Below are 12,630 nucleotides of genomic sequence, written 5' to 3'. Positions count from 1 at the left end.
TACCGCCTATAGGGCTAATATATAAAGAAAGCTAGGACAATGATGTCACAAGTGGGCGGGGTTAGCAAACAGGACAATGATGTCACAAGTGGGCGGGGTTAGCAAACAGGACAATGATGTCACAAGTGGGCGGAGTTAGCAAACACTGGAGCCCGTAGAGCTCTTTAGCATCGCACTCACAATGCTTAACCCTGGCCCTGGGAAAAATATTTCTTGACACAATCAAGCATTAATTCGCATAAATAGCAGTCAGTCACTTTATATTAACGATTTGTTTTGTTGCTATAAAAAAAAAAAATACCGGTATATTCAGGGGCTGCACCACAGCATGGCCGCAATGTATTCAGTACTGAGTGGGCTCCACAAATGGCCCCTGTAATTGAGCCCCGAACTGCATCACGGGATTGACTGTCCTATCCTGCTTTATGTAGTCCTAGAGTTAAATATTCCTCAAGCGTTAGTTCTTTTGACTGTATCTCTCCCAAGCTCTGAGGCTGATGATGATAGCCCTTCTTCTTTGGAATCTGCCAAGCTGTTTTGCTCCGGAAGCTTATTGGAGACTTTTCCAGATAGCGTTTCCAGATTCGATTTGCCAACAGATATTATTATTATTATTATTTGTTTATTTGGCAGACGCCTTTATCCAAGGCGACTTACAGAGACTAGGGTGTGTGAACTATGCATCAGCTGCAGAGTCACTTACAACTACGTCTCACCCGAAAGACAGAGCACAAGGAGGTGAAGTGACTTGCTCAGGGTCACACAGTGAGTCAGTGGCTGAGGTGGGATTTGAACCGGGGACCTCCTGGTTACAAGCCCTTTTCTTTAACCACTGGACCACACAGCCTCCTTTTTCAGAAATACAGGATCCAGAACTGAAGGCAATTGGGAAAACCAAGAAGATGAAGAAGCACCATCTTTTCTAGAGATACTTGCCTACAAGTTCTTGACCGAAATTGACTCCTTTTTTCCTCCATCCACCAATTCCTGTGACCTTGACAATTAAGACCAGTCTTCTCTTGAAAGAACCCTGGTTTTCTTCTCCCCTTTCCACAAAGGACCCCTAGAAGGAATACCACATCTTGGGGAACATCTCCGCAGGACGAAGCTGGAAGAAGGTCCGAAGAACATCTCCCTTCCACGTCGAATTCCGGAAGCTGCAAGGACACTCCAAGCTCTTCCCAGAATTTTGAGGAATAAAACTAGTTTTCATTACAGCTTTGTTTAGTCGCTGATTAACATGGAGCGATCTCGTTTGCACGTTCTGCTTGTAAATGAAAAATGAAGGCTTGGCTGATTTAAAATATATCATTAAGCACCCAAAAAGGACCCCAGGGCAAATAATTGATAGATGAATGTTTGATGGAAGAAATTAAAAGCCATTGTAATCAATACAGATTCATTGTTCTATCTTTCATTTGAAGTCGCTGTAGAACTGAGAAATAACAGAGACTCAGTCACACCAATATTGAAACAAGTTTTATCTGAGAAGTGTTAAAATGTAAAGTGGACATACAAGTTAGGAATGAATACAAGTTAGAAATGATTGCATGCTAATTAACATTTTAGCAGCGTTCCAGTTTGAAAACCTTTTCAAAATTCACAGTTTTATCAGCAAACAGAATTGCCCTTCAAGGAGACATTGCTTTGTATAAGGCAATGCGGTTTAATATGCAACATTAATTATAATAAAACAAGTTCCCTTAAAAATAACTTGGTTTTAAATAAAGAATACTTCTCGGTAACTGCAATTGTTATGTAGCTCACACAAGTTTGAAAGAAACACGTCATATCAAACATAATATCTGCTCTTACAAAAGTTTCCCATAGTAGAGTGTAATGCAGCACAGTGAAAGCATGGTAAAGCATAGGGGAGCTTTGTAAAGCACAGAGAGGTGTGGTAAAGCATAGGGGAGCTTTGTAAAGCACAGAGAGGTCTGGTAAAGCATAGGGAAGCATTGTAAAGCACAGAGAGGTGTGGTAAAGCATAGGGAAGCTTTGTAAAGCACAGAGAGGTCTGGTAAAGCACAGGGAAGCATTGTAAAGCACAGAGAGGTATGGTAAAGCATAGGGAAGCATTGTAAAGCACAGAGAGGTGTGGTAAAGCATAGGCAAGCATTGTAAAGCACAGAGAGGTGTGGTAAAGCATAGGGAAGCATTGTAAAGCACAGAGAGGTGTGGTAAAGCATAGGGAAGCATTGTAAAGCACAGAGAGGTCTGGTAAAGCATAGGGAAGCATTGTAAAGCACAGAGAGGTGTGGTAAAGCATAGGCAAGCATTGTAAAGCACAGAGAGGTGTGGTAAAGCATAGGCAAGCATTGTAAAGCACAGAGAGGTGTGGTAAAGCATAGGGAAGCATTGTAAAGCACAGAGAGGTCTGGTAAAGCATAGGAAAGCATTGTAAAGCACAGATAGGTCTGGTAAAGCATAGGGAAGCATTGTAAAGCACAGAGAGGTGTGGTAAAGCATAGGGAAGCATTGTAAAGCACAGAGAGGTGTGGTAAAGCATAGGGAAGCATTGTAAAGCACAGAGAGGTCTGGTAAAGCATAGAGAAGCATTGTAAAGCACAGAGAGGTCTGGTAAAGCATAGGAAAGCATTGTAAAGCATATTTTTAGGGGTAATGCAAAGATAACCGTGTGTGGTTTGGTTCATGCTATCTAGAGAGATTCTCCAGGCATCTGGGTAAAATGCCTCTCAAAATACCCTCAACTTACGTCACAATTTAGATCAAATTCAACTTCCACCTTTTGAAACACTCAACGAGGAAGATAATTACCGTTTATTGGTATTTAATAACTGCCCATAAATACTTCTTAAAAGCAATTGCGAATTGATTTAATACCTTTCAGGGAAAAAAAAAACAACTCCCTCTACCCTTTGCTGGTGGAGCAGAGAAATCATTTCAAAGTGTGTGTTGATCAAGCTGGTTTTTTTTAATTAACCCAGTTTAAACTGGCTGGCATAGGAGCACTGTAGTGTGAAGGCACCGTTTGGGCACAGAGAAGACTCTTCAGACAAGCCCCGCCCACTTGGCATGGTCCCCAGCCAATCGCTAGCATCCCTTTTCCTTGGTTGGTTTTCTGTGAAAAAGAAAAAAACAGTTACTTAGATTTTTTTGATAAGTCTGTGTTGCTGTGTTGAGTTCAGGAGTTGCCTAGTTCCCTGCCCTGCATATATGTAACACAGGCAAGATCAGCCGTCTTTACAGAAGAGCTAGTGCCATCTATTGATCAGAGACTTTGGATCAAGTTAACTTTGGTTTTGCTGGCAATACACTCGCTGTGCACTAGATGGCACTGGTGCGTCCTAATATAAAGACACTGGCTGACCTAGCCTGGGTTATATATGTCTATGGTCTTGCTTATGTTAATGCGTTCATTATATATAAAAGCGTATTAGAGAATGAATAGTTTTTGTGAAATTATTGTTTTTAGACCACTGGTCAACAGATAATGACAATTAGACAAACCTATCCCATTTTAAAACCTGCACTATAATTTGATTATAAATGTATTTTGGGGGTGAGGGAGGGAGGGAGGGAGGGAGCAGTTCAGTCTCCGTGCCTCAAGCCTGCCCTGGACTGGAGGGAGCCCCCTTTCTCTTAGGGGGGTGAGGGAGGGAGCAGTTCAGTCTCCGTGCCTCAAGCCTGCCCTGGACTGGAGGGAGCCCCCTTTCTCTTAGGGAGGTGAGGGAGGGAGGGAGGGAGCAGTTCAGTCTCCGTGCCTCAAGCCTGCCCTGGACTGGAGGGAGCCCCCTTTCTCTTAGGGAGGTGAGGGAGGGAGGGAGGGAGCAGTTCAGTCTCCGTGCCTCAAGCCTGCCCTGGACTGGAGGGAGCCCCCTTTCTCTTAGGGGGGTGAGGGAGGGAGCAGTTCAGTCTCCGTGCCTCAAGCCTGCCCTGGACTGGAGGGAGCCCCCTTTCTCTTATTCTAATTATTCAGAAGTCAAGGATTGTACTGGTATAAAAACTCAGCCAAATACTTACCGAACTTCCATAGATTCAAATTACATTTCATATGATGTTTGCAGCTGTGTTTGTGCTGCTTTCCTAAAAACAGGAGAGTGTTTTGGGAGACCGTTCTACTTAAAATCCTTAGCATTTATTTTTAAAAGGAGGAGGAGATTATCTATTCAGAGATACCCGGGTATTCACTATGTAAAGGGCCTGAGTGAGGAAACATGGGCAATACAATCCTTTCCTAGACAGTGCAGTAATGGTATGATTTTAACACAGCTATATATTCCAAATGAAATCATATAAGAAAAAGCAAACTTCACAAATCTTACCCGTTTCGCTCTTCAAAATTAGCTAAATAGCTCTTAAAAGTGCAGTTCCGAAAGAAATACATGTTGGAGCATGCTTGTATTTTCATTTTAAAAGCGTATTCTGTGTTGAAGCATGTTACTGGCTGCAAGCATGTGTCAGTCAACAGGGGATGCAGCTGATTGGTTAACAACAGGCAAGAAGACATTGAAGGGGTGGGGTTTAAAGAAAACAGAGATCTATACAAAGAGACAGTAAGTTAGAAGTCAGTGAAATTAAACATTAGAAGGCTTGATATTTAAAACAAATATGTTCTTTAATTATTCTTAAACTTGTTTTTAAAACCTTTCATATTATTATTATTATATTTTTTTTTATTTACACAATGTGATTTCCTTCCATATTAAAAAAAAAAAACCACACACCCTCACCCGACCCCAAAATTCCACTTTAACCCCAGAGTATAAGCCACGCCCACAACAGGCAGCCTCAAACGCGATTGGTCGAAGAGGCGAATACCCGCCCCATTCCGTTACATTCTATTTACAACAGTTAGTTTGACACAGACCCTTTTTTTTATTTTTTTTTAAAATAAAATGTGGTTTATTCTGAAGGCACAGCATCTTTAAAATTCCTAGCTTAGACATTTTTTTTTGTCATGGTTTGTGTTTTGGGTCCAATCCAGTGAATCTGCCAGGTCAGCCTTGTATAGGAGCTTGTTTTTAATAAAGTGATCTGGAGTTAGAAATGCTCTGATGCTTGCTTTTTACACAGCGGACCGCAGCAACAACAAGCAAGCTGCTCCTTACAAAGCAAATATAAATCATGATTCATTAGGTATTCAAAACGATGAATAAATAAATACATCAATAAATCTTAAATCTGTAAACATGAAGTTAATTCGCCCCTTTGCTAGACAGCCGTCTTTCTTTACATTAATAGATTCTTTTAATGATGCAACAGAATGTGAGGGGGTCAATTGTAATTGTGTAATTCAGAAATAATTGCAATTACAGCGTTATAGTGGATGAACCTTGGCACACCTGCGTAATTGTAATTCTACTACATAATTGATCAATTACAGTTTAAGGAGGCTGTGCGGTCCAGTGGTTAAAGAAAAGGGCTTGTAACCAGGAGGTCAAATCCCACCTCAGCCACTGACTCACTGTGTGACCCTGAGCGAGTCACTTCACCTCCTTGTGCTCCGTCTTTCGGGTGAGACGTAGTTGTAAGTGACTCTGCAGCTGATGCATAGTTCACACACCCTAGTCTCTGTAAGTCGCCTTGGATAAAGGTGTCTGCTAAATAAACTAATAATAATAATAGTGTTTTTTGTTGCTTTTTAGTGTCACTAATTAATTGTAATTACAGCAGGATCACTGTAACTGGAACTGTAATTTCAGGGAAACAAGTCTGCTGTAACCAGATGCTTTGCATTTCATTTCTAACCACTCAAAAGCTTCGAAAGCCATTTCAGATTGCTTTTTTTGTTTGTCACATTTTCCCCCTTCCTACTTCACGGCGTCTGCAATCATTTCTCCAGCGATTCGGTTTTGCCAACCCAGTTGTTTCTCTAAATAAAAAAAAATAAATCAGGGTTTTGATCTTGTCTGCGAACTCCTACGTGCAGACTTCCATTCAAATCAGTAACGGGACATGTCAAATAATTACGAGCGCCGATAAGAGAGTTAAAGTAAAAAACCACAAAAAAAAAGCAATTAAAATGACGTTCGAACCTCCTTACTCAAAAAAAAAAAAAAAAAAAAAAAGGCATGTTAAAATTAAGAGAGTGGATGAGAAGATTAGACACACTGGCTTGCATTGTTAAAAGAAAAAGAAGTAGTTTCATTATTTCACCAGAACTGACTTGGCTAAAAAAGGGTCCGTCTCAGAATCCGTCCCTCCCGACATTGGGTTCCTACCCCCGGAGGAAACGGACCCAGCAGAAGACGACAACGACGAGGAGGGGGAGGAAGGCAGCAAGCCGGGAGGCAGACCGGACGCAGCCTTCGGAAGACTGTACATGTAAACCGCTCCGATCACCAACCCAGCCCCGAGAGCGAAAAGGAGATCCACGTGAAACCCGAAGAGGTACACCGAGGTGACCGTGGAGACCACGATCGAGAACGAGGTGGCGAAACCCTTGAGGATGTTGTCCGCGTACTTCACCACCACCGCCACCAGCAACCCACCGAAGGCCTGGTTGAAGATGACCCCCCAAACCAAGGGCGTGTACCCGAAAAAAAAGCCCTTCTCCCCGATGGCGGCCCCGTCGTTCCACCACATCCCCAAAAGGCCCAGCCCGCTCCCGAAGATCCCCAACTGGACGTTCCGCATCCAGACCGAAGCCGTGCTGCCTTTGAGGATCTTCTCGAAGTAGACCCCAGCAAAGCCGGAAGACAAGCAGGAGACGATAACGGCCGCCAGTCCCTTGGCGTAGTTCTGGCTGTCGTTTTCGACAGAGGCCTCCTTCCTCCCCCCTTCTTGTTCCACTTGGACGATGGCCACGCCAGCGAAGAGGAACAGGAGCGAGACCCACTGCAGCCTAGACAGGCTCTTGCGAAGCATCAGGACGGAGAATATGGCGGTGGTCAGGATCTTCAGCTGGTAGGTCACCTGGAATACAAAAGCAGTCAGGGTGTAGTCGTGATGGGACAGGGCTGGGTCAATTCTTGTTTCTCAAATTCCGACTCCTGTTCCCTTTTTAATCAATTCCAAAACTGATCAAACCTGCAATTTGCAGGATTCTGTTCAAATGAGCTTCTCGCAGAGGGCAACAAATTCACTTTAAACAGAGTCGCTCTTTGTTAGGTCAATTAAAGCAGTTGAACCATCACAACAAATATTATTACGTCTCTAAAATATGAATTCCAATTCCTCCAAAGGAATTGGGAATTTGATTTTGGAAATGGAAAAACATGGGTTTATCAAGTTCCAATAGTCTTTCAAAACTGAAACTAGAAAACACTTGAAATAATCGACAAACGTGTTTTAAAAACATCTTCGTACTTAAAACCATTTGCGGACTAGAGATCGGAGAAGTTTAAAAACGTCAGGAGTGACATTTGTCGTTGAGACTCATCTGGAGATCTGGAGATATGAAACAAGAACTTCATAAATTCAACGGCAAACGTTTCCACTAGAAGTCTTTCAGTGTCTTCAATAGAAACACTTTCTCAACGTCTTCAAAAGACTTCTAGTGGAAACGTTTGCCATTGAATTTATGAAGTTTTTTTTAGTGTTTCTATTGAAGACGCTAAGAGAGACTTCTAGTGGAAACGTTTGCCATTGAATTTATGAAGTTTCTTGTAGTGTTTCTATTGAAGACGCTGAGAAAGACTTCTAGTGGAAACGTTTGCCATTGAATTTATGACGTTTTTTTTAGTGTTTCTATTGAAGACGCTAAGAGAGACTTCTAGTGGAAACGCTTGTCATTGAATGGATGAAGTTTCTCTCAGTGTTCCTGGACTCAGCTATGGTGTAGTTCTCACCTGGAAGGTGGCTGCGGGTAGATTGGAGATCGCCACGTACTGGAGGTTGTTTTGCAGGGTGTAGATGAGAGACGGCACGGCCAGTTTCAGCGTGTCCGAGTACTGTACGAAGATCGAGTCGTACAACAGCACCAAAAACTCCTTCAGATTCCCTGCAGCACAGAGAAAAAGGGCATCCCGCACAGGGAGGGTCACAAACTACAAGAAGACTAAATATTCAGAGACTGCCCACTTGTTTGACACCTGATTTTCTCCCCAGTTTAGAGTGTCCTATCATTCCCCCACACAGCTGCTCCCCCTGCACACCATGCGGCCGTGCCTTTACCAGGGGAGACCCTCGGGGACCCCTGCGCTCCCCTGACTGTGTGACTCCCCCCTGCACACCACACGCCCGTGCCTTTACCAGGGGAGACCCTCGGGGACCCCTGCGCTCCCCTGACTGTGTGACTCCCCCCTGCACACCACGCGCCTGTGCCTTTACCAGGGGAGACCCTCGGGGACCCCTGCGCTCCCCTGACTGTGTTAATATCAAAGAAATTACAAAATCATGACAAAAAAAAAAGTCTACATGACATTTGTACAGTATTTCATGTTAGCTTTCGAATTAAAGTCACACATTATTCAGCAGGTTTCACTCGACTTTACAAAGCAAAAATCAGCTAATTCTATAGGGCGAGGAGGCAACACTTTTGGGCAGAGCTGTGGCGTGCACGTCTTACCTCTCTTCTGGAGCAGGATCAGCAGCAGGCAGGTGGCAACCTTGAGCATCTCAGCCACGACCACAGCCGTGGTGGCAAAGAATCTCTCCCCAGGGAGGGTGCGTGCGTAACGGATACTCAGGATGAGGGAGGCGTTCTGCACGACCAGCACGGCCAGGCTGATGTACTTCAGCTTCTTATTGGCTGAGGAGGAGGAAAGGGAGGAGAGACACAAACTCAGAAGATTCTTAAAATGTTTTTACAGTAAGAGCTAAACTGCAGTTGACGGATTGTACGATTTTTTTTTTTTTTTTTTTTTTCATAATCGTGATTGTCTCGTGCAAAAACTAGCACGGCCACATCACGTGAATTATTTTCTCCGTGCTGGGCGTGATGGAAAACGAAAAAAAAAAAAAAAAAAATTGTTTGTAAAGACAGAACGATTAAACAAAATGGTCTAAAACGAAACCGTTTTAAAAAGTCAATAAAATTACAAATTAAAAAAACCATTAACTTGTCAGCTACAGTACTGAGGGCAAGGCATTACAACAGTACATCGTCACAGAACAAACAGGGAAATGATTCAATATTGATTGCGTGATATTCCCTACCATCATTCATCAAGGTTATTTGAACCATCTGTGAAACGGAGTCTCTGAACAGGACCCTGCACCCTGAATCAACTTCCTGCTCTGTGCAATACAAGAAACCGAGGCAAACTGAATCTGCTACCAGTGAACAGCGATGTGCGAGACAGCGTGCAGCTGGGATTGCTTCATCAATGTTTCCAGTTTTCAACTTGCAGACAGAAATTTACAAGGTTCTGAAGACTAGTGGAGAAAGAGGAAGGAGGGAGGTAGAAAGAGAGGAGAGGGGGATAAAGAAAGCGCTGGGCTGCAGTGTGGAAGGCAGCGGGTTTGAGGAGCTCAGTGGTTAGATAAAGAAAGTGCTGGGCTGCAGTGTGGAAGGCAGCGGGTTTTAGGAGCTCAGTGGTTAGATAAAGAAAGCGCTGGGCTGCAGTGTGGAAGGCAGCGGGTTTGAGCAGCTCAGTGGATAGATAAAGAAAGCGCTGGGCTGCAGTGTGGAAGGCAGCGGGTTTGAGGAGCTCAGTGGTTAGATAAAGAAAGCGCTGGGCTGCAGTGTGGAAGGCAGCGGGTTTGAGTAGCTCAGTGGTTAGATAAAGCAAGCGCTGGGCTGCAGTGTGGAAGGCAGTGGGTTTGAGGAGCTCAGTGGTTAGAGCGCGGGGCTGCAGTGTGGACATGTCATAAATAAAACAAACATTTCTGTCTACATCTCATTCTCAACTCAAATTATAAAAAACTACTGTGGAATTCTTGCCTCTTGTTCGCAATATTATCATTGGACTGTTTTTTTTTTATTTTTTTTATTTCAGGTTTAGTTATTTATTTTATTTTATATTGGGGGTATTCCAAACGCAATACGCTACAGATTAAAAAACTGCTCCAGACTCCTGGGTCTTCACAGATCACAGGGCAGAAAGCAAATATTTGCATATCCTGAACTGACACGCTGAAGAAAAAAAACACACGCTAACAACTTGCGATCCGATTCAAGCATTCAAAATCCTAAAACGTATAGACAATGTCGACCCAGGGGACTTTTCTGACCTGAAAAAAGAAACAAGGACCAGGGGTCACAAGTGGAGATTAGATAAAGGGGCGTTCAGAACAGAAAATAGGAGGCACTTTTTTACACAGAGAATTGTGAGGGTCTGGATCCCCAGTAATGCTGTTGAAGCTGACACCCTGGGATCCTTCAAGAAGCTGCTTGATGAGATTCTGGGATCAATAAGCTACTAACAACCAAACGAGCAAGATGGGCTGAATGGGGGCCTCCTCTCGTTTGTAAACTTTCTTATGTTCTTAATAAAACCACTAATACAGCGAATCACAATTGTAAGCAAATAGCTTTTAAAAAGGATTGCTTAGCATTCCTTCAATACTGATGTCCCCAAATTAACTATATCAAGAAGCTCACTCGAAACTCAGATCTACTAGATCCAATTCACTTTCATCATCATCAAGGAAAATAACCATTTATCCTTTAATCGCATATAGATTTGAATATAGAATTTCTACTAAACTTTATCGCGCTACCTTAAAATTATATATATCAGTGTTTTGTGAAACAGGCCCCTGAATTAATGTGTGAATCTGGTTACAGGTCTAGAATATCATAGTGTAGGATTGCTGTTTACCATGATAAAATCAGCAGCGTGGAGTCATGGTTAGGGCTCTGGACTCTTGACCGGAGGGTCCTGGGTTCAATCCCAGGTGGGGGGACGCTGCTGCTGTACCCTTGAGCAAGGTACTTTACCTAGATTGCTCCAGTAAAAACCAAACTGTATAAATGGGTAATTGTATGTAAAAAAAATGTGATATCTTGTGACAATTGTAAGTCGCCCTGGATAAGGACGTATACTAAGAAATAAATAATTAATAATAATTAATAATAATAAATAAATAAATAAATAAATCGGGTCGGGCGGTTTATGAAATATCATATCATATAATTCAAGGGGGTGCGGGTAAGAGAGACAGCCGCAAGCTAACACAGTGGTGAAAATAAATTACAGTTACTGCCGTTTTTGATCCAAAAATTGGCATTTTAATACAATTCTACACTTAATTTTCGCACTGCACAGTTTAACTGTAATTAGTCAATTAACCAAAACAAAAAAAAAAACCAACAAAAAACAAAGACTGGTTCTGGTTTTAACAATTTGACAGTAGCACACGGAAGTAAGGTCCGGTTGAGTCAAACAAGGCGTTATTGTATTTCTGCGTTACACCCGTGTGTGTGTAATTATATATATATATATATTAATATATATACATATATACACACACACACACACACACATACATATATATATATATATATATATATATATATATATATATATATATATATATATATATATATATATATAATATATAGATAGATAGATAGATAGATAACCAATAGCGCAGCCCGACGTTTCTACAAAAAAAAATAAAACTGAATGTACTCTCTATCGGGAGGAGAGTCGTCTTTTTAAAAAAAAAAAATAATAATTTATTTAAAAAACAACAAGTAGTTCTGTAGAAACGTTAAAAATAACACACACACACACACACACACAAAACAAATCCCTCACAATGTCGTAAATCACACGAAGAGCGAACTTCTTCTTCTTCTTCTTCTTATTATTATTATTATTATTATTATTATTATTATTTTTGATTGTAGGCCGGCGTGTCTGCCTCAATTCTGACACGTAGCTGCCTGTAAAAATATTTTACGAACAAAACCGTAATCTGTTTTTTTTGTGTGTGTTTTTTTTTAATATAACGAGGTAAACACCGTGACTCCTTCTTACCTTCGCTTTGTCTCCTGGTCCCGACAGTTTTTTCAGCTCCTAATTTGATCCCGTTTCCCGGGGCTTCACTACCTGCCATGTTGGCAAATTCAGGCCTCTCTTATTTCTGAGACAAACACACTCCCAGTTTCCGTAATAACCTTCTCCCCCAGTCCCAGATACGCCTGGGCGGTTTTCCCATTCACCTTAAATTATTATTATTATTTTTTTTTTGGTTTGTTTGTTTCCCCTTACACGCCCCTCCTCAAGCAAACAACCGCCACCTTCTTTGCCGAGCCAGTGAGTCCCCACCGCGGGTGGAGCTGTCAAGCAAGTGCCGGGGCTCAAGGCCGCACTGTCGCCCCTGTCGGTGTGGAGGAATAAAAGAACAATAATATAAATACATAAATAAATAAATAAATAAATAAATAAATAAATAGTTATAAAGAGTTTAAAAGTTCTTAAAACGTTATCTAAAATAGTAGCAAAGATGAACCATTAAAAAAAAGTGTAATTGTTTATTCGCTTTGCTTTGTTTACTAATTGGAAGAGCGCACACTTTGTTAAATGCGTTTTGATTATTAAAAAGCAGACTGATATATACACTTAAAACACACGAGTGTTGTTCCTCAAAATTGGTGCCAGGTGTCTGTGTATTATTTAAATTGCGCTGTGTGACCCTATTCTGCATTATTTCAATGAGCCAGATACCCGTTTCGGAAAGGGTTAGGGATGCGTTAACTTTCCATTTAATAAATTCTTAGGTGCACTAATGCGTGGTATTGTTAACTAAAAGTAAATGTATTTCAATAGGAGG

General features: G+C 41.8%; 1 protein-coding gene across 2 annotated transcripts; it reads right to left on the bottom strand.

Annotated features, from left to right (window-relative positions):
* Nucleotides 1-1,464: 1,464 nt before the first annotated feature.
* LOC117401599 (UDP-galactose translocator) lies at nucleotides 1,465-12,352 on the bottom strand. Of its 2 annotated transcripts, XM_059017062.1 has the most exons (6): nucleotides 11,835-12,352; nucleotides 8,474-8,656; nucleotides 7,755-7,906; nucleotides 6,131-6,879; nucleotides 3,985-4,047; nucleotides 1,465-3,082 (listed from the first exon to the last, which is right to left on the bottom strand). In XM_059017062.1, exons 1-5 carry the CDS (start codon nucleotides 11,911-11,913, stop codon nucleotides 4,005-4,007), a joined length of 1,206 nt encoding a protein of 401 aa, XP_058873045.1. In that variant the 5' UTR covers nucleotides 11,914-12,352; the 3' UTR covers nucleotides 1,465-3,082; nucleotides 3,985-4,004. The 2 variants fall into 2 exon arrangements, with proteins under 2 accessions (XP_058873045.1, XP_058873046.1); XM_059017063.1 differs by lacking the exon at nucleotides 3,985-4,047 and having other exon boundaries at nucleotides 11,835-12,351.
* Nucleotides 12,353-12,630: the final 278 nt, after the last annotated feature.

This window comes from Acipenser ruthenus, chromosome 55 (assembly GCF_902713425.1).
Source record: "Acipenser ruthenus chromosome 55, fAciRut3.2 maternal haplotype, whole genome shotgun sequence".
Taxonomy (NCBI): domain Eukaryota; kingdom Metazoa; phylum Chordata; class Actinopteri; order Acipenseriformes; family Acipenseridae; genus Acipenser; species Acipenser ruthenus.
This window is presented reverse-complemented; position numbering and strand designations above follow the sequence as displayed.

What these genes read in the sequence shown, in the direction of transcription:
- LOC117401599 (XM_059017062.1), bottom strand. Translation starts at nt 11,913, where the DNA reads ATGGCAGGTAGTGAAGCCCCGGGAAACGGGATCAAATTAGGAGCTGAA. An exon ending in GACCAGGAGACAAAGCGAAG is followed by an intron (nt 8,657 to 11,834) that starts GTAAGAAGGAGT and finishes CCTCCTCCTCAG; the next exon opens with CCAATAAGAAGCTGAAGTAC. An exon ending in TACCCGCAGCCACCTTCCAG is followed by an intron (nt 6,880 to 7,754) that starts GTGAGAACTACA and finishes TTTGTATTCCAG; the next exon opens with GTGACCTACCAGCTGAAGAT.